The sequence below is a fragment of the Molossus molossus genome, unplaced genomic scaffold, assembly GCF_014108415.1.
Source record: "Molossus molossus isolate mMolMol1 unplaced genomic scaffold, mMolMol1.p scaffold_m16_p_4, whole genome shotgun sequence".
Lineage (NCBI taxonomy): Eukaryota > Metazoa > Chordata > Mammalia > Chiroptera > Molossidae > Molossus > Molossus molossus.
Window position 1 is genome coordinate 46,799,709 of NW_023425377.1, and position 23,070 is coordinate 46,822,778.

The window sequence follows — 23,070 nt, forward strand, 5'->3', positions numbered from 1 at the left end:
CCCTGAAAATTGCTCATTCATTGTCCACAAGGGCACTTCGCATCACAGTTCACAAACCTCATTTTACATTCGTCATTTCATTTTATTCCCTCATACAGTCCAAGGTAAACATTATTGGCACTATGATACAGATGAAGACATGGAGGTTTGGAGAGGTTCATAAGACATGAAAAGTGGTGAGACCAACCTATGGTCTAAAAAATCCCACTGGGGCAGGGCGAGGGCAGATCTGAGCCAGACCAGGGCATGAGTGAGGAGGCCATGACAGTTGTTTAGGTGAGAGATGCTGCTGCCTGAACCATGGCAGCATTGGTTGGGATAGAGAAGAGCTTTGGTCATGGGCTGAATGTGGGAGTGAGGAGAGAGAATTCTGCTGCCTCTCTGAGGTTCTGCCTTGGGGAGCCAAGTGGATGTAGGACAGATACCTGATGAGCTCTAGGAAAAATAGGGGCTTGTGGGACAGCTATGCTTTCACATACAAGTCCAAAACTGAGCTCTGGAGTGGCCAAGACAGACAGACAGACCAGAAAGCTGGTGATGGAAGTCATGAGGGCTTGTTGGTACATGAGGGCAGCATATAGACAAAATAGGGTAAGACTAAGACCTCAGGTCCACCCTGAGGGTCACCAACAATAAAGAACCATCTAGGAAAACAGGCTACAAAGAAAAATGAGAAAGAGTTGTCTGAGAAACCAGAAGAAACACAGGACAGTGTGATGTCTCAGAAGCCAAGGGGAGAGAATGTTCCAGAAGAAAGCAGGGCCAACCACATAGGGAAGAGAAGATATGGCCTTAGAGATGTCCTCTGGACTTGAAAAAACGGTAATGGAAATTTAATGAAAGTACAATCAGTGGAGTAGTGGGGGTGGAAGCTAGACTTGGGGGGGGGAGTTGAGTAAATAGAAGTAAGGAACTGGAGTGGACAAGGAGATGACTCTTTCAACAAGTTTGGGCTTGGAAGGAAAAAGGAGATATTATGGTTTCTACATGGGGCTAGGAGGAGATTGAAGACATTTAGATCCTGATGGGAGGGGGACAGTAGAGAAGGAAAAAGGAGATGCCAGGAAGGGAGAGAGCATGATCGCTGGGCCCAGATGCTTACGGTGGAAGGGTAAGAGGGGATTCAGTGCCTTGGAACAGCTCACAGACCCTGAAATGAAGATAGAGTTAATGTGGTTTATTTGAGAGGTATAGGGACACCAGCAGGAGAGTGGGAAAGTGACCCAGGAGAGGGAGGTATTCAATAAGGGGTAGCTATTAAGACAGCTACCACAGTGGGTGAGTGAAGTTTAATCCCACAGGCAGTCTTGTGAAATGGGATAAAGGTGCATCTCAGAATTCCCCTGGCCAAGGCTGAGAGAGCTGGGATATTTATATCTGAGTGCCTGGCAGACACTGGAGCTGTACGTTAATTCCCAGGTGCTTCTGGCTCACAGTGCATGGGGGCAAAGTGGGTTCCACAGCCAGAGGGCAACTCTTTGACAATCAGGCAGGTCCTGGCTGTTGGGAGTCTTGCTGGTAGGCATAGGAACGGTAAAGTCTTCTGAAGGAATGTGGTCAGAGCTCTGGCCATATCTGCTATGTGGGCACAGTCAGAGCTTCTTTCCATCTGTGCCCTTTGCCACATTCCAACCACTCTTGTTCCATGGGGACTTATTGATTAAAATGTGTTTAAAAATGAAAATTTCCAGACAACAAAACCAAATACTAAGGCAGAGTGGTAGCTCAAAAAGGGCATGGAGGCAGGAGGGTGGGTTTGGATCCTGGCCTTTCCAGTTAGTAGCTGTGTGGCCTTGAATGAGGTCTTTCTGAGCCTCAACTTCATCATATGTAACAGCTCTCAGAGCTCTAAGGAGGACGTAGGGAGAAAACCAAACCAAATCAAACAAAAAACCCCACACCAAGCACCAAGCATAGTGTAGCACTCAAGGTGGACAGCAGGGTAATGGAAAGCCCAACACTGTGCATTCTTTTCTGATCTCTATTTCCCTTTGGAAACCACCTCACTCCAGTCCAAGTGGTGGGGTAGGACTTAACCCACTGCCAGCTTTAGCGGTAGGCAGCGACCCAGGACTGGCCAATTGCTGTGCAGTAACTAGTTCAGAGGAATGGGGCTAGAGCATAGGATGGAGGTCAGGGCAACTGGTTCTTACTTTCCTGGAGCTTTGGGGGTTGCTAAATCCATGGTGTGTCCCCTGGGGCTGTTGAAGTGTCATCTTTGTCCCTATGTGGAGCGAGTCTGCCTGCACCCAAGTTTTGGCTGATCCTGGGGTTCAGGCTCATTCTGTGACAACCAACATGGTCACCACACCCGTGTGAGTGTGTGTGTGCATGTATCTTGGATGGCCTGCTGCTGGGAAGCCATACACACTGGTACACACCAGAAGATAAACAAGTGCCTTCAGCTCCTTGGCTGGCACCCAGGTCGGGGGCGGAATAAACAATCCCAGTGACTTTCTGAAAAGCAAGTATGTGTGGCAACAGGCACCATGGAGACAAGCAGACTATACCAGAGCAGAGACAACAGCCCCCAATGCCACCCCTGCGCGCGCGTGCACACACACACACACACTTTTTAATGTTCATACCATGTTCATATTTACTTTATCAAACACAGTCCCCCTGTAACACCCAGACACACCCACCCTTGGGGCTTAGCCAGTTACCCTCATTCCAGCTTTGGTTGAGGCTAAAAGCTTTTGAGAAGGTGTGAGAGAGTCCCAATACAACAGCATCCACAGTTCCCAACCTGTTTGCTTGGACACTGGTCCTGGTGTAGGCCAAATTTCAGCAAATCACAGCCTCTAGGAAAGGTGTGGTATTAGTGATGGTAGTGTGTGTGTGTGTGTGTGAGAGAGAGAGAGAGAGAGAGAGAGAGAGAGATGGTGGGGATGTGATCATATGGCAGGCAGGGGCATATAAATCCCACTTTCTGGAAAGTGTTTGTGTTTGTTTCAGAGATGCATGCAGCATACATTCACTGGCTCCTTCAAGAAACAGACCCCCACCCCCTGAGGCTTGTACAAACACATCCCTGAATGCAGACACTCAGATATGTACCTATCCTCATGCAGGCAATGTATAACCCAATATACCCTAGATGATGCTAATGATGGCGATGTACCATTTATTGCCTGCCTGATTGTTTTATAGTCATTACCTCATTACATTTATTCCTTAAGGAAAATTACCTGAGATTGACAGTATTGTTATTCCCATTTCATAGGTGAGGAAATAGCAGTTCAGAGAGGTTAAGTAACTTACTAGGGTCACACAGCTGGAAAATGACAAAGCTGGGAGCCAAATTTCAGTCCATACTAGTAGCTCTTCTTCATTTATTCAGATATACTTGCAGCAACCCATGCATGTGCAGGCATACACATACACACATATGCACACACAAAACCCCTACCTCCTAGGTCAGCCCAGATAGCTGATGTCCATGAGTCACTTTCCCCACCATGACCTCTTCATATGCACTGTTCTCAGACCCTAACAGCCACTCTGGTATTCAAGAGAGCCCCTGGCCTGACCACATGTGAGCACAGCCTGCTGCCCATACAGGCCCTATCCCTTCCTCTCCACATCCCCACCCCCCAGCAGCTGCAGGCCCTGGCCCAGCTGGGTGTGGCCCAAGGATTTGGATGGATGGATGACTCAAGCTGAATCATGGCCCAGCTGCTCCTTGGTAGCCCTCTCCCCTATTCTGCCCAGAGAGCCTATTTCAAAGGCAGAGGTAGGCCTTTTGGGTGGGAGACAGGGAATGGGGCAGTAGGGATGGAGGTGCTAGAGAACAGGAGTCGGCCACAGGACCTTTGTGCTCTCCCCTCTCTCCTCAGTGAGCAGGTGTTCACAGGCACTCTCCACCCATTCCCCTCCTTCTTCCAGGGAAAGGGGTCCTTCTGCCTGGACACAGGGCAGGTCTCCCTTTGTAAGCCCAGGCCCATTTTGGCTCTCCTGCCCTACCTCTTGGCCCTAATAATAATATTAACTACTCTAATTAGTCACCCACATGTTATAGCTCTCTACACTTTTCAAAGCACTTTCTCATCAGTATCCCTCACTTGTCCTCTGGGGTGGAAATTATCATTCTTCATTTCAAGCTGAGGAAAGCAAGGCTCAGAGAGGTTATGTTAACTGTCCAAGGTCACACAGTAGGTGAAGTAACAGAGCCAGGAAGCAAGCTCAAGCTCCCTGGTCCAGTCTGTGGAAGGTAAGCGTTAGGGCCAGGAGTTGAGCTGCAGTTGGGCATGGTGCAGGGAATGTGGGGTGGCAGGTTGGGGCATCGAAGGGACATGTTGGGACCATGTTGTGGGACACAGTAGAGCATATGGTGGTGTGTAAGGCAGAGGCAGGATTGGTGGCTTGATGTGTGGCAACATCATGACAAAATTGTTATCTTCACTCTTTTGAAATTAATATATTATGGGATTATCTGTGCTTTTAAAACTTCTTTTCATTGTTTCAGGCCAATATCTCAAGGTTAACTAGTCCAAAGCCATGGAGTTTCTACTGAGAAGACTTGAGCTATGGGAACTTTGCTTCCTGAAGTCTCAGTTTCCTCATCTGAAAAAAAAAAGGGTCCCAGCCCCCTACAGGGTAGGCTATTGAGAGGCATGAGTGAATGGCATGCATATTGCCCTTGTGAAGAACTTCACAAATCACAAAGGCTGCTGTTTTCCACTTGTTGTTCTATCTTTTAAAAAAACACCTGTGGGTCCTGGGTGGGTGGGTGGGTGGTGGTGGTGGTGGTGGTGAGGGCTTCTGGAAGCCCAGGAGCAGTGCTGAGAGGGGGAGTGGGTAACAGCTCTTCCTTCCCCCCTGCCTTGGCTGGCCTGGCTTTCCCCCACCCTCAGCCCAGTGCCAGTTTCTAGGCAACAGGATGGCTGCAGGGATGGTTCTGGAGGGGAGAGAGCTATAAATAGGGAAGAGAGAAAACAAAAATAAAGTTCCAGGGGGTGGGGTGGGAGTGGGGAACTGAGAGTGAAACAGGGAATGGTGGGGGCACAGGGACAGCCCCCAGCCCTTCATCGGGGGAGAGGGCAGTTTTCAGGTTAGCCAGCCAGCAAAGGTCCACAGAGTGCTGACAGAGGTGGGGAGGGCTCATTGTGTGCACAACTGAGCAGGATGGGGTAATGAGGATTAATCATTTTTGGTTGGTGGACTAGGGAAGGATTTCAACAGAGTTGAGGGCAGCTGTGGAGGAAAGAGCACAGGCAAAGAAGGGAAGGTGTGGGTCAGGCAAGGTGGGGCTGGACCCACAGTTATCAGGAGGCCTGGCTGGGCTCAGCTGCGCTGACCACACACACCATGTCTGTGCAGACACAGAGAGGTGGGCTCCTCTGTTGCAAGGCTCTCTCCAGATCTTCCAGGCCAGCTCCTTACCATGCAGGTTTCAGTGCCAATCTTGCCTCCTTAGAGGCCTGAGCTGACCACCCAATTTAATGTTAGTCCCACCCCTCCCTGTCACATCATTCTATTTTATGTTCTTCATAAAACTTAAAATGATCTCGATCTGTGTATTTGTTGACACATGGGAAACGAGTTCTGTCAGGGCAGCTACCTGCAGGGCTGTTCCCTGCAGTCCCTCACTTCTAAGAACAGAGTAGATGAGCAACACACACTGTTGTGTGGCTAAACAAACAACGCATGTGGGCAGTATCCACATACATGCATCAACAGATACACTCCCATTGTGTACGTAAGTATGCACACATAGTTCAATACCTCCCCCACATACACACACCATCTCACTGGTAGTCTGCATGACATTGCAAAAGCATGTGTTATCTCCACTCTGCTGCTCCTGTGTTTTCCTTCGTTGGTGGTTTTGTGTGTTTGTCTCCCCTAAGAGCAAGTCCCTTTGGGAAAATTGGGCTTGAGGGCCTTGGTCACTTCCCAACAACATCTCTCAGGGCAGGTAACTGCCTCTCTGGCCTCCATTCTCTCATCTGTAAATTGGGGTTAATAACAAGGAATCCTTGAGTATAGTTTCAAGTGAAATTAATGGAGACAAATGTCAGATGCCTGGGACATACTGGGCACCTGGTAAGTAGCTCCAACCCTGTCACGATGGAGGGGCCCATGAGTTGTGTGTTCCCACACGTGCATCCACAGTTAGAGCTGCCATCTGAACAGAGCTGGCATCTTCTGCTGATGCTTCTGGGCCTGTGCCTGGAATGCTTTTTAAAAGTGACCCTGGCAGCTGGGCTGGTGTGGCTCAGTGGACTGACCATCATCCCATGGACTGAGTGGTCCCATTGGATTCATGGTCAGGGCACATGCCTGGGTTGTGGACTCAATCCCCAGTAGGAGGTGTGCAGGGAGCAGCCAATCGATGTACCTTTCTATCTCTCTCTCCCTTCCTCTCTCTCTAAAAAATCAATAAAAACATATTTTAAAAAAATAAAAGTCACACTGGCAGAATAGAACATTGGTCTCTGAGCAGAAACCAGGCTCAGAAAATTAGGTGTGTGGCTTGGTACCAGGGAAGAATAACTCCCCTCCCCCCCAAACTGGATAGCAAACCTTGTTCTGGCATCTAAAACTGGGGATTGGGCACTGGTAGCTGGCAAGGAGGTGGTAAACTCAAATTCTTTAGCAGGCAGTTCGTGAAAATGAGTGAATAGGGAGAAAAAGGGACAGTTGCCAACTAGAACCACATACAAAAAATTAAACCTTGTGCTAGCAAATTAAACATCTCTATAGGCCAAATTCAACTGGAGGGCCAGAAATTTACAATACCTGTCTACTGTCCAGTCAAACGGGATCTGAAGTTCCTGGCACCCACAGGTGGAGTCACAGAATCCAAGCTCACCGTTTTGTCCCCCCCCCCCCCACATCCGCCAGTTGCCTCCGACTTCCGAAAGATAAGGCTCCGTCCACTACAGGCCAAGGTGACCCCAGCGGACCGATCTCCCACAGTGCTCAAGGCCTTCTGGAGTCTGGCACCATCCCCGCCCCAGCCCCTCAGGGAAAGGGGCAGCGCTAATACTTGGGGTTGACTGAATAGAGTAAGCTCCTTTCCTGCTGGAGTAGGAAAGGGTGTCAGACTAGGCAGAGAAGGGGGTAAGGTCTTATGCAGGCGAGGTTGGGGGGTCCAGCGGCAAAGCAAAGCGGGGGTCCCACCAGGGTGGGAACCCGGCCTCTGTGGGAGTGAAGTAGAGGGAGTCTGTGGCAGACGGCTGCAGCGTCGCATCGGATGGGGCCGAGCCTCCCCAAGGGTGTGGTGTGGGGAGCTTCTGAGCAATGAGAGCAGCACTTACGCCTTGACCCAGGCGAGGCCTCTGCACCGCTCCGTGGTATCTCCGCCCCTTCTGTCCCACACCGAGGCATTGTTGGGGTCCCTCTAATGTCCGTCTTGGTACGCTCGAGGCGGCTGGCTGGCCGGCTTCCGAATTTCTGCAGACCCTCGCCCACCTCAACCCAGGCCACAAACCTTTGGGTGCCTTTCTGGGAGGGTGAAGCTCCGGTTGCCAGAGCTGTGACTCCGGAATAGCTGCCCATCTCCCCTCCCCTTGGGTGGGTCTGTCTGTTCTGGGCAGGTGTGCGCAGGTGTGCGTGCCGGTAAACGTTCTGGGGAGGAGAGAGGTCTATCTGTGCATAACAACGGTGCCCGCGCTGCTGGTTTCTGAGGACTTCGCAGCACACATACAACTGTGTGTGCACCTGCCCACACGTATCGGTCAGCATGCGTGCACCCATGTCTGCACGTGAGCACCTGCCAGGGTGCGTACACTAGGGCTTGCGCGCAGGAACCAGCGTACGTGCACGCATGTCTGCACGCCTGCACTGCATGTGCAGCGAGGTGTGAGCCTGTCCACCCTGCGCTGCGGTGGTGCGGGGCTCCCTTCCTCCCAGAATCTGCAGCAAGCGCTTTAGTGCCCAGCAGGTGGCTCCCGAGGCCGCCTTCCCGCCTTCCCGCCTCCCCGCCGACTGTTTGTCTCAGCCTGGGATGAACCCCCTTTCCCCAGATCATCCCACGGGAGGGTGGGAGATAGAGAAACCGAGGTCTGAGGTTGTCAGTCTCGTATGTGGGCCGAGTGTTCCAGGCCCCAAAGAGGAGAGTGGGGCAGGTTGGGACTTGGAAGCCCGTCAGCCACCCCACCTCCGGCCCCCCCCCCCCCCCCGCCCGGCCCATGTGGCGCCTGCTACAGACAGATCGACTTTATTCATGGATGGACACGCAGGGAGCGGCTGTGCCGCACACCCAGAACACTCTCACACAGGGGTTGAGGGACTCTCCATGCCACAATCACGACACAGAACGTCCGCGCTAGAACCGGACCGGCTGGAGGAGGGGGCATGGCACAGCCTGGCTCCTGGTTTTGGTTAAAAAAAGGTTCTTGGGGTCGATGTGGGAGTGGGGTGGGGGCTCTGGGGCTGTCGGGGGTGGGGGGCGGTGGTGCTCGGAGAACCTCTGTTGGGGTAGGGTAGGGAGCCGTCGCTTTCAGATCTTCGTTTAAAAACACATAGAACATGCTACTTCCACGCAGACACTGGACAGGATGGGACGAGGCTCCTAGTAGCTGCCGCAGCCCCGGCCTTGTCCACGCCCCAGGGTTGGATATGGGTAGGTAGGACATATAGATGGACAGACACTAACAGGCCACAGGCTCCAAGGGGACACCTCGGAGTGAAGGAAGATCTTGTGTTTGGAGGGAAGGGGTAGAAGGACAGCCCTGGCTAGGGAGTGGGTGGAGGGAGGGGAACAAGGACCAGAAAGGGATTGTGCTGCTGGTGTGGGGCCCTCCTGGCCCCTTAGGCCTCTGGCTCATACTCCTGATACTCCTCCTGCATCAGAGGGATTGGGGTGGAGTGGAGAAGAGCAAAAGAGGAAGGGGTTGAAAACCAGGTGGCCAGGCTCTGGATAGGAGATCTCTCCCTGTCAAGCAGGAAAAATACATCTTCTCCCCCTGGGCAGGCAAGGAACTTGGAAGTTGGGGGCAGCCTGGCCAGTCCTGGGCAGGGGTGCCTGGGGCCCAGTGCTACATCCCATCTGTCTTTCCTCCATGCTGACCCCTCCAGGAGCCCAGGTTCTAGAAAATGGGGACCCGAAGCTCTCTGGCCCAACCCTACCCTGCCAGGGACCTCCCACACCAATTGGAGACAGCAGCTATCTTCTGGGATGCCCAAAGCCCCACCCAGCCCTGCCACCCCTCACCTGGGGTGGTTCCTCATAGCTCTCTCCTTCTGGCTCCATCAAGGGCTCTATCAGTGGCTCCTCAGCAACTTCCTGAGCCACCTCCTCAGGCTGCGGGCAGAGAAGGGACAGGGCCTATGAGGGTAGCAGGGATACCCCATACCCCCAATTCCTACCCTGGGAAGCTCTTGGCTGATTAGGGGAAGTCTAGGCTTTGTTGGCAGTGCAACCAGGATTTCTAATTAAATTGTTTATTTGGAGTACCTTGGAAGTGGGATGAATGCATGAGGAGTGAAATCTCTCCACATCCTGCTTGAAGCTGGGAGTGGGGAGTGGAGCAGGGCTCTCCCTACCCTTCTCCCCAGCACCTGGCGGCCTCCTGCACTTCCGTCATTTGGACTGAATGGGATGGGAACATAGAGAGCATATCCAGTCACTTATTTATTTCTACCCCCTTGGGTCAGGCTCTGTGTGGGGCACTGGGACCCCAGAGATAACCCTGGAGTCTCCTCTGGACTGGAGGGAGATGGAGGCTCGAGCTGGGCTGGGCAGGGGCTGTGAGCCATTCCCTTGCCACCTTCTACCCATCCCTCCCCCAGAGCCCTGTGTGGCCTGGTTTCTTCAGCTGTTGCTATTTTAAGATAAGCTGGAGGCAACAGCTCAGTGGTGTTGCTTGCATGTGTGAGCTAAGACTCTCTCTTCCTCCTGCATCTGCTGCCCAGCCTGGCGCAGACCAACAGATACGCAAGTGGGGGGTTGCCAGACACATGGCCAGCCACCTGCAGGTAAGCACATGTATGTGCACAAACACGGGATGGAGCTGGCTACACACACAGTAATAATCTGGGTCCCATACACAGCTGCACGAGGCCACGTGGGCTGACACATGCCTGGACCCTGGGGGGGAACCTGTAGGCAGAAGGGCATACCTCCCTACTTTCACAAATACTACTGTCCCTCCCTATTGGGTAGAGATAAGACTCTTGGGACCCTGGAGGGTTGGCATTGAGGTGGACCACCGTGCACCCTAGTTGCCCCAACTCCATCCAGGCAGCTTCAGCTCCTAATTGCCTGTCTGTGCGGGTCGAATGGGCACAGGAGTTTACAGCTCCTGACCTGGCTCATTCCCCCTAGCATCCAGCAGGTGGAGAAATGTTAGTTTGCTTAAAGTCACCCAGCTGTGATCAGAATCCAGGAAAGAAACATAGTGTTAAAAATTCCAGCTTGAGCCCTGGTCAGTGTGGCTCAATTGGTTGGAGCATTGTCCTGTACACTGAAAGGCAGAGGGTTTGATTCCCAGTCACGGCACATACCCAGGTTGTGAGTTTGATTCCTGGTGGGGGCATGTTCAGTAGGCAACCGCTCCATGTTTCTCTCTCACATTGATGTCTTTCTCTCTCTAAAATACATTTTTTTAAAATAAAAAAAATTCCAGTTCAAGCACATTGTTGGAAACAACTCAGAAGTTCAATAAGAGTAGAAGGATGTATGCCTTGTGGTTTCATCACACATGGATACTGCACAATAAATATATAGACTGGTAGTGTGAGCATGGCTCCCTGTTGAGTGGAAGAAGCCAGGTACAGAAGAGCCAGTACTTTAGGGTAATATTTATATGAAGTTAAAAAACACCCAGCTAATTTGTGGTGACAGAAGTCAGGAAGCATGGATGGGGCAGCAGGGCTGGGGCAGCAGGGCCAGGCCGCAGGTGGGGACAGTGAGGCACTGAGTGCACGCGTGAAGAACCATTCTCAGCGCCATGGAAATGAGAGCTTGAATGAGTGTACCCCTTGAATTCTGCATCCCAGACACCTCCCTATCTCACCCTAGTCTTGGCTCTGGGGGTAAGGACTGAAAGGGGGGTTGAGGGGGTGCTTCTGAAGGGTTGATGTTCTGTCTTGATCCGGGTGCTGGTAACACGAGGGCATTTTCCAGCCTGGCCACTCACTAGCTGTCTGGCATCAAGGAATTCACTTCACCGCCTATCTCAGCAGCCTCGGGTGTGAAAGGAGATGGTGTTTCTACTTTGTAGGAGTATGGGAGGCTTCTGTGATAATGTATGTGAGCAGGCTGGGATGGAGAGATGCTCAGGAACACGCACACAGGCCTTGCAAGGGTTCCCCCATCCCTGGTGGACCCAAAGGGCTGTGATTTGGATTGCAAATCTGTGATCTTGAGCTTCCTCGAGAGAGGAGGCTTGAAGTGTCAAGTGCTGGTAGGAGAAAGGCAGCCTGAGAAAGATGGTTCTGTGCAAATGCCCCCCACAAACAGCCAAGACCTGCCTCTCTGCACTCCAGCTCCCAATACAGAACCTAGCATCATGTTGACCCCAAGTGACTCCAATGATACGGAGCTGAGCTTATCCTCCCAACCACCTTTTCAGGGAGGCAGGCAGGCATGGGATCTTGAGCAAGTCACTGCATCTGTGAAATGGGCTAATTGTGGTGCCTTCTATATAGGGACATTGTGAAGAGTCAATGAATTACTCATGTAACATGTCTAAAGCAGTGCCTGCCCTGACAAAAGGTCAATGAATGGGAACAATCACTGGAAACATAATGATAAGAAATGGGAAGCCTTATAGCTGGTAAAATGCATAGGCAGGACTTGAACCAAAACTTCTGAGTTAAGTGCTAGACTTCTGCCAGGGAAGGAACCAACTGTGCAAAATCTCTAGAGTGGAGGGTAGGGTGGAGTCTCCTCCCACAGCCTGATGGTTACATTCATGTGGAATGCACTCCAATCTTCCAAACCAGATATGAAAGAAGGAGCCACCACTGCCACAGAGGCAGAGTCTGCACTTGTACATAAACAGACATGCAGCATCCCACAGGAGGATGGATATCTATACAGATGTATGGGCCCACAGAGTACATGGTACTCTTCCAGGCACACCTATGGTCACAAGAGCCAGTGGGGGCAGACACAGACAGCTCACGTGGTTATGGGGCCACTGTCTCTTACTGAGCATTCACTGTATGCAAGCCTGGATCTTTATCAGTGGTTCTCACAATGGGGGTCCCTGAACCTGCAGCATCAGCATCACCTGGGTACTTGTTAAAAATGTAAATTCTCTGCCAGGCCGGTGTGGCTCAGTGGTTGAGCTTCAACCCATGCACCAAGAGGTTGCCAGTTCGATTCCCAGTCAGGGCACATGCCCAGGCTGTGGACTAAAACATCTGTGGGGGGCATGCAGGAGGTGGCAAATCTATGTTCTCTCTCATTGATGTTTCTATCTCTCTCTCCCTTCCACTCTCTCTAAAATTAATAAAGAAAAAAAATGTAAATTCTTAAGCCCCACCTCAGACCTTCTGAGTCAGAAATTCTAGGGTTGGGGCCAATAGTCTGGATTTTAACTTGGCCTTCTGGTGACTAGGATGCACACTTAAGTTTTGAGAACCTCTGCTCTATATTACCTCGAATCTATATAAGAGCCCTATTGTGTTCATCTCCCATCTTACAGGCAAAGATTCAGGCTCAGAGACATGATTGGACCTTCCCAGGTCACACAGTCAGGAAGTAGTGGAGTTGGGATTCAGATCTAGCTCTGTGAGGCTCAAGAGCTCACAACCCTTATTCTGCAGCGTGTCCTAATGCAGGCATCTATATGTATGCACACAGGGATAGACACTACCTGGGGGAACATGCTTGCACAAATGACACACAACTCACCCCTCCCCCATGGCCCACACCTGCTCGTGCCTGTCTCAGGGCCTTTGCATGAGCTGTTCCTACTGCCTGAAATACATTTGCCACTTGGCTTGCCTCCCTGGGTGTTAGCTTAAATGTCAGAAAAGCTCTCTCAGCTAAAGTAGCCCTCTCATCCCTTGATGGTCTATCCTATCACCTTGTTGTCTTTTCCTCATAGCACTTAGCCCTATCTGAAATCATCTTGCTTATTGGTTGGCTTTTTACTATATTCTCTCACTGAAATTTAAGTTTCATGAATGCAGGTAACTATTCATTGCAGCAACCCCTAAAACAATTCCTTTCTGGTATAAATACTTGTTGAATGAAAAAAAAAAGAGTGAACAATCAGTGACACATGCCGACATGGCCAGAAGTGGTCCAGGTCACACTTACAAGCAGAATATATGTGCACAGCCACATCTGGGTCATGGTCACAGGAAGCACCACATCTATAGACACCTTCACACAGACTCATTCTGAGCTGAGTCCAACAGGGTGCTGCAGAAGGTGAGGCAAGGTGGCTTGTGTCCCAGGTTTATGGGTGTGCCTGGTACATGTGTGTATTTGCATTCATTCATGTGTGTTGTGGGAAGGTTGCTCACCTTCAAATCAGTGGGGAATTCCTCCTTCTTCACCAGGCCTGTGGCTGCTGCAATGTTCCCAGCCCCAGAGAACACAGCTCCTCCCAGATGTGATGCCTGCTCCTTGGTTTTCTCAGCCACTAGAGCAGGGAGAAGGTTGGAGAAGGGGGTTGGGGGCCAGGGTGAAGGAAGCATAGGGGCCCCCTCCCCTGTAGTGACCAGGACCTGCCTTTCCCATGGAGCACCCCCTAAGTCTTAGGATACCGTCTTCTACCACCCCCATCCCCACCCTCTGGAATCAGCCGGCTCTCAGTCTGGGGGAGGGGAAGGGGCTGTGCCAGGGCTGGGCTGGTACCTGAGGCCACTCCTTGTACTACCCCTTCTCGGGTCTTGCTTCCTGCAGGAAGACAAAGGGGCACATGTAAGGGCTTGAGCTGAGGGAACAGAGACTCTGGCAAGCACAGTGGTGACACAATGGGCAGAGGGACCTAGTGGGCAGCAGGAATCCTGTCCCCATCACTGCCTCCTTGGGCCTCAAAATCCCACAAGTCCCCCCTCATCACTGCACTGAATCCCCCATGTCTACTTCCTCAGGACTTACAGTTCTCCCTACTGTCTGTCCCTCACCACCCCCACCTTGATGTGATACCTGCACCCTTCAGGGGGCTGTTGTTAGAGCACCAGCACAGTGCAAAGAACCAGTTCACTTAATTTTCTGCCTGAATGGGAGCAGGTGAGGATGGGGCGTGGGGGCAAACAGGCTTGTATTTGGAAAGGTGCATGACTGCCCATATCCCACCAATGGGCACCGTCATCTGACACCTTCCCACTCAATTTTCTCTACAGACTCTTCTCCTAACAAGGGTGCAAATTCCTCCTTCTGGCCGGAGTAGAGAGTGCCTGATGGGTCTATGGGTGATGTGCAGATTGCGACCGACACCTATGGCATTGGCTGGGCCTTCCCAGGAGGGTTGCAACTTGGTTACAGCAAAATGTGGGGCTGCTGGGAAAGGCAAGGCCTGAACTGAGGTGAGAGGAGCCCTCAAGGGAGAGGAGAATCTCCTATCTTGAGGATCTGGAAGCTCAGACAGCAGCTGATAGAACCAGAAATGGGTGTGTGGGCAGGCTGACACCCCTGGGAGGAGGAGGAAGGGCCAGGTGTCGAAAGACAAGATTCTCACATCTAAGGCCAGCAAGACCCAGGGACAGGGGGCAGCTGTATAGTACCCATTATTTCCTCCCAGAAACACTTTTTGGCACCTTCTCTGTCCCAGACCCCAGGCCAATCACTCAGTGTCAGATGGGGGTAAGAAAAAAGCAGATTTTGTGCCCAGGACCTCAAGCAGTGGGGAGAGGACCTCCAGCCTCCAGGGGAGGAGGTATTGCTTGGGCCTTGATGGGTGGGGAGCGGGTGGATATGCAGAAAGGAGACTGGAGAGGGTACTCTGGGCACAGGGAACCATGCAGGCAGGGCACAGAGAGACGGTGTGTGTTCAGGGCCTGCACGAAGCACATCAAGGTGGTCTGTGTGCCTGCAGAGATGGGAATAATGAGAAACAAAGCTGGGAACACAGACTGAGGCAGGACCATGCCTCAGGGAGCTGAGGCTTAATAGGGTAGGAACTAGGAGCCATTGGTGACTTCTGGGTCAGGGAAGGAGGCAGAAGAGAGGCCAGAGTGGGGTCCAGTAGGTGTGGGCTCAAGCCTTCTCCCTGATTCCATCACCTCTGCCTTAGCTCTAGCCACCCTTGTTTGGTGGCTACACTACCTCTCAGGGGGCCTCCCTGTGATTTATTCTGTCCCCAGAGGTCTCAGGGACCTTTTCAAACTGAAATCAAATTATGTCAGTCCCTACTTTCCAGTTTCTTGTGGCAATTATAATAATGCTTTGCATTGGTCTATAAGGGCCCCTCATGAACCAGCTCTTGCCCACTTACGGTGCCCTTTGCTCTCCAGCCTCCTGGCTCCTTATTCTCAGGGCTTAGCTCAAATGTCACTCTTTCACCACCCTACCAAAGTGGCCCCAGCCCCAGCCCTAGCCTCTTAATGTAAAATCCCACCATTGGAATGCTGTGTCACCATCAGGAGAGAAAGCACCTTTGAGTCTCTTGTCCTCTGCCACATCCCCAGGAGCCATGTAATGGCTGGCACATAGTAGATAGTCAATAAGTATTTTTCAAATGACTAAAAAGCCAAAAACAGCCCTCTTCAGCCTGCATAGGGGACAATTCTACCCACTGCACACAATAAGGGCCTGAATCACAGAATGGATTCAGTAAATGCCAGTTTCTGGGCCTTGCCTCCATTTACACAAATGACCCTGCAGGCTCCCTCTCCTTTCACATTTAGGATGAAAGATTTAACCACTTGGCCTTTGTCCTGATGCAGCTGCAAGGAGAGGGTACCCAGAGGAGAGACGGCAAGGGTGAAACCACAGGCACTGGAAGGCTGGGAGGCAGGGAGACATGAAAAGCAACTCAGAGGTAGAAGTATCTGGAGAGCAGGGCTGGAAGGGAGTCCCAAAAATATAGAGGGTGGGGATTTGGAGTCCGGAAAGCTTGGCTTAAACTCCAGCTTCAGATTCTGTCAGCTGTATGACCTTGAGCAAGACAGTGAAACTTCTGCAAAAGACTGGCAGCCTGGTCTGCAGAATGGGCAGGGAGCATTAAATGAGGTAATAGGTGTCATGGCATTTCATACAGAACTTGGCAGAGAGTAAGGGCTCAACACCAGTTAACTGTTAATAATGCGAAAAAGGAGAAAAGGAAGATTAACTGCTTTGGTCACTCCCTCAGTCTCTGGCTTTTCGGCTGAATCCCACCCTCACCAACCCTGACTCCCATTCCCCCTCCCGTCCTCTGTGTCCCCAGTGACCCCTGCCGACCCCACCCCATCTGCTGACTCATACTCTCCTGCCCAGATCCGACCTCCCTCCCTCCAAGTACCCAGGCCCCACTCCCCGGGTGGACACCTCCCCCCCCCCCCCCGCCCGCCCGGAAGCCCCTCCCCTCGCCCACCGACGTAGAGGACTCCCTCCTTGGTCTTCTCCGCCGCCTCCGTGACCCCCTGCTTGGTTTTCTCCGCAGCGGCCACGACGCCCTCCTTGGCCATGGACAGGCCCTTCATGAATACGTCCATCCTGGCGGCCTAGGGTGGGCGAACACACGGGCGCGGTGCGCTTGCCCTGCACCCTCACCCCAGCCTTCCCGAGGGACGCGTTGGGGGGCCTCCCCTCCCTCCTAAGACCGTGGCACCCTTCCAGCCTGGAACCCCCTCCCGCCTTTCCCAGTCCCCAGCGCGAGGCCACAGGGCTTTGGCGAGTCCTAGCGTCCTTGAAACCCAGGGACGCGGGAGGGGCCACCGCCTCGGTTATCCGGGATCCCGCAACCTGCAGTCCCACAGAACCGAAGTGCCTGACTTCGCGAAGCCCCAGAGCCTAACTGTATACACACAACAGTGCCACACAGCCACGCACACAAACATACTCCATGGACACGCTCACGTGCACATACAGGGCACCCAGACGTTCAAACGCGCACTGACCTTCGACACACACAGGCACACGGGCGCGGACGCACCTCCACACGGCCACCCAAGCAGTTGCAGACACTGAGCAGCAGACACATACCCCGGAGCGCACAGTTACAGGCACCCACCGGCGCCCTCTCTCCGTTCTCCAGCCCCTTCCCCATTCTCTTCCCCTTTTCACCCAGTCCCTCTCCACGCACAACCACTTCCCCTCTCCATTCCAGTCCTTTCCTAGTCTCAGCTTCCAGAGTGCGGCCGCCTCACCTGGATACGGGGCCCGAGCTGGGGATGGAGCGGCGGCTGTGGCCAGAAGACACAGGGGCTCAGCTAGGCCGGACTGGGATGGGCTCAGGGCCGGTGGGGTATCAGCCGGGCCAGGCGTTTAGGTCAGTGTACAGTAGGCGGAACACAGGCCTTGGACCGGGCGCAGAATTGCTCGGGCCTTGGGTGCGTCGCCTGCCACCGCTCCGCCGTGAGCCCTGCGCGCTCGGGCTCGGGCTCCGGCTCCGGCTCCCGCTCCCGCGCTGCGGCAGCTCTGAGCTCAGCGCTCCCCCCTGGCGGCCGCGCCTCCCCCTCAGCCTGACTGACAAGGGGGCGGGGAGGGTGACATCTCCGCAGAGCCGGCTCGCCTCTGGGGCCCAGCCTGGGACTTGCCGCTGGGGACCCCGGGGCGTCAGACTCCTGTGCTGCCCCGACGATGCAGCGTGCTAAGAGTAGGGAAGAAAGAGAACCAATCGAGTTCAGATGGGTTTGAATATCGGCTGTGCTTTTACAAAATTAACTGTGGGGTCTTGAGCTACTCAGATCTCCTTTCTGAATGTTTCCTCTTCTGCAAAATACAGATGGTTCATTCAATGAACGGTTATTGAGCGCTTAGACAGGTGCCAGGCTGGAGACAGTAGAAAAGGAATACAAGGTTCCTGCTCTAGAGGAGCTAATCATGGTGTGTGTGTGTGTGTGTGTGTGTGTGTGTGTAGAGATGAGACATATGCCAGAAATTTTAAACCAAACAATGTTATTTCAGCTTGTGAGAAGCGTGATGAAGATAATAAAATGGTGACGTAACAGAGTGACTAGAGGAGGGAAACTTGAGACAAAGTGGTCAGGGAAGGCCTCTGTGAAGAGGTGAACGGATGCACAGATCCCAGAGGAGGCACCAAGGCCAAGATGGGTGAAGGCAGAATCATATAGAGAGAACTGCAGGTGCAAAGGCCCTGAGGCAGGACTGTATCTCAGAACAGATAAAAGGCTGTAAGTGCAGTTGGAGAGCCAGGAGGAAGAGAGAGAAGATGGACAAGACCACTTTTTGTATGGTTATGGTGGGGATTGTCAAAATGGGTCATAGAATTCCATGCACACATAGGCCCACAGAATTATACCCAAGCAGCTGGGATCCCAGAGGAAGGGAACTCCAACAGTTTAGGGGAGTTATGGAAGGATGTACAGAGGAGGTGACATCTAAGATAGGCGTCCTGGGTGAAGTAAGATTTCATTTGACAGACAAGGAAGGAAGAGAGTGTTGTTCAGTGGTTATAGCATGGGCAGGGGCACTATGGCTAGAAATGCAAGGTGTGTAAGTGACAAGTGATGAAAGGGCAGCCAGCAACCAGAGGGTGCAGGGCCCGGAAAACAAATGTTCACAGGTTGCTGGTAGAGCTGCAAATTGGCGCAAGCTTTTTGGAAGGCAATTTTGCAATGTTTACCAGTGACAGAAATGCATGCTCTTTTTGAGCCAACAGTTCCCCCTCCAGGAATTTATCCCTTGGATCTCTACTTGCGCAAGCGCACAAAGCCATTTGTGCAAGGATGTTCACTGCAGCATGGTTTCTTGTAGCAAAAAACTGAAAAGAAATGAAATGTCCTGTAGGGGACTGGCTAGTTAATTGTGGTACATCCACTTGGTGAAATGCTATGCTGCCTAGAAAGGATTAGCCAGGTCCATGTGTACTAACACCGGTGCCAAACTGTAAGGTGTGGGACAGGCCAATTTTGATATATATATATATATATATATATATATATTCATTATATAGACACATTATATACAAATATATACAGATTTATATCTGAACATACAAAGAACACATTTGCAAGGACTTCTTATAAAACCACTGACAGTAGTTGCCCCTTCTCTCCCTGAGAGAACTCAGGGAGAGCAGTTTTAATATTTTATCACCTTTGATTATTTTACCTTGAATAATATTTTATTTGTATAATTTTAAAAGCTGGCACAGGGGATATCCATCATTATCATTGGCCTTTCAGCACTGGAATTGCCCTCTTCCTATGTTCGGGGGATTCCCCACCGTATGAGACAGAGCCTACCTCCTCCTCTAGGAGCTTCCAATGCTTTCCCAGCCTTCTTTGCAGCCAGGACCTGTGATCTCAGCCCCAGACACCCCAGCCCCAGACTCCAAACCTGAAGTTAGTGCTAGAGCAACAGAGGATGAGGGGGTCTGCTCTGGTAAAGACAGGTGGTGTTGGTGGTGGCAGCAGTGACACTGCTTCTGGGAGCATTGAGCATGACAGGGCAGGCTGCGCGGTCTGTGCCCAGCCGGAGCATCAGGGAGTCTTCCTGGGCCTGCTTGACAGTGTGATTTGGGGCATCATTCCAGGTTTTGTCGTCTCCAGAGACAATTCTCTGGCCTTCCCATAGAGTTTCTGAGTTGTCCAGTATTGGTTAATAAATGTATATGCTTAAATTAGCCAGAAGTGATTTCTGTGATTCATGACTAAAAACCCCTGAATATCAGAGTTGGTGATAAGGAAGGACCCAGCAGGAGGGAGGAGAGGAGGAAGAGAGAAAGAAGATCCGATGAAGGGTATCTGTACTTCCTATTGTAAGAACTGGGAAGTCACTGTAGGATTTTTTTTTTTTTTATTTATTTATTTTTTTTAATCCCCTCCTTAGGACATTTTTCCATTTTTTGTTCAGGTAGAGTGGGAGGGAGAGAGAGGAAGAGAGAGAGAGAGAGAAACATCGATGTGAAAGGGACACATCGAGTGGCTGCCACCAGCACGACCGACCAGGGCCGGGGACAAACTGCAACCGAGGTACATGCCCTTAGCGGGAATCGAACCCGGGTCTCTCGGGACCGCAGGCCAACACTCTAACCGCTGAACCAAATTGGCCAGGGCCACTGTAGGATTTTAAGCACAAGAGAGACCTACATCAGATTTGCATTTTATGGGGCCAAATGGGGTTGGTTTGGAGGGGGACATGGCTAGAAGCAGCAAGATCACTTAGAAGAAGGCAGATGATAAGTAAAATGAATAAGTAAAATCTATGCTGCTGGGGTGGGTCTGAGGGCCTGGACAGTTCACTACAGTGGGTAGGGAAGGCCTCACCTGAGTTAGGAATGGAGGTAACAGCTAATATAAATTGCTAAGGCAGAAGTGGGTCCTTAAGATTACAAGGAGGTCAGTGTGGCTGGAGCAGAGGGAGCATGAGAGGAGGGCTGAAAGCTAATGGGGCTCTGCAGAGCCTGTACTCTGAGCAGAGGAGTGATGTGCTCTAACTTACATTTTAACAGCTGCTGTGTAGGTAGTAGATTGTTTATGGGCAAGGGTGGAAGCTGGGGGATCAGTTCACAGGCCATTGTCATAATATAGGCAGGATGACAGTGGCTTGGGCTGGGGTGGTAGCAATGGAGATGGATGAATTCTGGATCGATTATGAGGGTAGAGCTAAAGATAGCATGTGCTGATGGGTTAGAAAGAAAGGAGTCCAGGAGAATTCCAGAATTTTTGACTGAGCAATGAGAAGAATAGAGGAGATTGTAGGAGGAGCAGATCTGGGGATCTGGGAAGGTCAGAAATTCCGTATGGATGCAACAAATCTGAGGTAGAGGCACATTAGATACCCAGGTGGAGCTATGAGCAAACAGTTGGATGTGTTCTGGATTTCAGGTCTGGGCCTGACGTATACTGTACATGTGACATTTAATTCCCAAGGCTGGATGAGATCACAAAACAGCACATGTTACAGAGCAGAGAAGAGGTCGAAGGGCTTAGTACTGGGGTCTTCCAAAGCAGGGAGGAAGAACTATTAATTTTATTCACATCTGTGTTCCCCAATGCCTAAAACAGTGCCTGGTACAAAGTGACTGCTAGATCAATATTTCTTGAATGAATAGCTGAATGAATAAATGAATGAATGGTGCTAAGCGCTAAGAAGGAAATAAAACAGGGTCATGAGTTAAAGAATGCATGAAAGAGAATGATCTATTTTAGATAGGATGGTCAGGGAAGGCCTGTTTGAGAAGGTGACATTTGAGCTAAGACTGAAGGGCAAAGAAGAGAGATGTCATGTAGAATTGCGAGGCAACAGCAAGTGCAAAGACCCTGAGGCAGCAGTATATATGGCCTGTTGAAAGATTCTTGTGCTTAGGGTACTGTAAGGCTGAATCAAGCAGGAATTTGCAGGCCCAGAACCTGGACTTTAAATCACATCCTGGATTTCCTGGAGGGTTTTAAACAGAGCAGTTAATTGATCAGATAAATATTTTAAATGATTTCTCTGAGGCACATGGAAAATGTTCTGTAGGAAGGCAGGAGTGGAAACAAGAAGAGTGTTAGGATAGCCCAGGCCAGAGATGGCTGGGCTTGTCTGGCATGGGAACAATGTGGAAGGAGAGGATATTTTAGGAACAGAATAGCAGGATTGGGAGCTCCTGCTTGTTCAACACCACTGTGGAGATCTCCCCCAAAGGCTGATTTGAAAGGGCCTTGGACAGGGGCTAGACACCAGTAGGGCAAGGGTGTCTCCTTAGTCACCGAGGCTGAAAGATGTGGAAGATGGTGGGAAAGGGTACTGTGGCTGGCAGAGTCATTCCATGCCGAGCTCTGGACCAGGACTCTAAGGCAGCTAAAACCATGCCTGGCACTTTGGGAGGGTCCTTTTGTCACTGGAAAGGAACAGGGTCAGGAGTGGGTCTGCCTCGGGCCAATCTGTAGTGTGTGGGTTCTTGCTTTTGTGCAGGAAAGATTTCACAACATGAGTCCAGGTGATTTTGAGAGTATGTTTATTAAAGCTGGGGACAGTGAAACAAGAAAGGACCTATGATAGAAGAAGCAATAGGAGAGGGCCTAGGTGGAGCTGCTTTGGTTCTCCGGAAATGTTATAGGAAGGAAATGAGAGTGTAGGCAGGGTTGCTTTGGTTCACTGAGAGGTCAGAGAAAAGGGGGCCTTGGACACAAGTTCAGGGATTTAGCCTGGGACAAGCTGCTGCTGCCCATTGCTCCCCTGGTTGCAAGTCTCATGGAGTCCCTTGGAGTTAGGAGATGCATACTTTGGGGGGGGGGGGGAAGAAGAGGGGTAAGGGAAAAGTGCAGGTGTGCTCCCAGGAGGAAGAGCTTGCTCTGAGTCCTTTATCTTGAGGGTTTTATTGTTTTAAATTTTTTTCTTTATTGATTTTAGAGAGAGAGAGGAAAGGAGAGGGGGAGAGAGATAGAAACATCGATGAGAGAGAACATCAGTTGACCACCTCCTGCATGCCCCCCACTGGGGATTGGGCCCACAACCTGGGCATGTGCCCTGACTGGGAATTGAACCAATGACCTGTTGGTTCATGGGTCAATGCTCAACCACTGAGCCACACAGACGGGCCAGCTTGAGGGTTTTTTTTTTTTTTTTTTTTTTGTTCTGGTAGAGTGGGAGGGAGAGAGAGGAAGGGAGAGAGAGAGAGAAACATCGATGTGAAAGGAACACATCGAGTGGCTGCCACCCGCACAACCGACCAGGGCCGGGGACAAACTGCAACCTAGGTACATGCCCTTAGCGGAAACCGAACCCGGGTCTCTCAGGACCACAGGCCAACGCTCTAACCGCTGAGCCAAACCGGCCAGGGCCAGGTTGAGGGTTTTAAATGTTGGGAATTTAGGGGAGGATCTCAATAGAATATTCAGCTTTATGCTGATACATCAAAATGAGATTTATTCCCTTAACTTCATCTGTTCTTGGGTGTGGTTGGATTTCTGCTGTCTCCCTGAGTAGGGTGATTTAAGGTATTTACTTTATGATTGGGGAGAAGTGTAAAACACTTAGCCTTAAATGTTCTTGGTTATGGAAGATAGAATTTTGTGATTAACTAGATGGCTGTAAACTGCTCAACTATTTAACTATCTGTC

General features: G+C 51.3%; 1 protein-coding gene across 1 annotated transcript; it reads right to left on the reverse strand.

The window, feature by feature from the left end:
• Nucleotides 1–8,151: 8,151 nt before the first annotated feature.
• On the reverse strand, nucleotides 8,152–17,452 carry SNCB (synuclein beta). The gene is made up of 6 exons (XM_036240755.1): nucleotides 17,206–17,452; nucleotides 16,431–16,560; nucleotides 13,769–13,810; nucleotides 13,435–13,553; nucleotides 9,164–9,253; nucleotides 8,152–8,793 (listed from the first exon to the last, which is right to left on the reverse strand). The coding sequence occupies exons 2-6, from the start codon at nucleotides 16,549–16,551 to the stop codon at nucleotides 8,761–8,763; spliced, it is 405 nt and encodes a 134-aa protein (XP_036096648.1). The 5' UTR covers nucleotides 16,552–16,560; nucleotides 17,206–17,452; the 3' UTR covers nucleotides 8,152–8,760.
• Nucleotides 17,453–23,070: the final 5,618 nt, after the last annotated feature.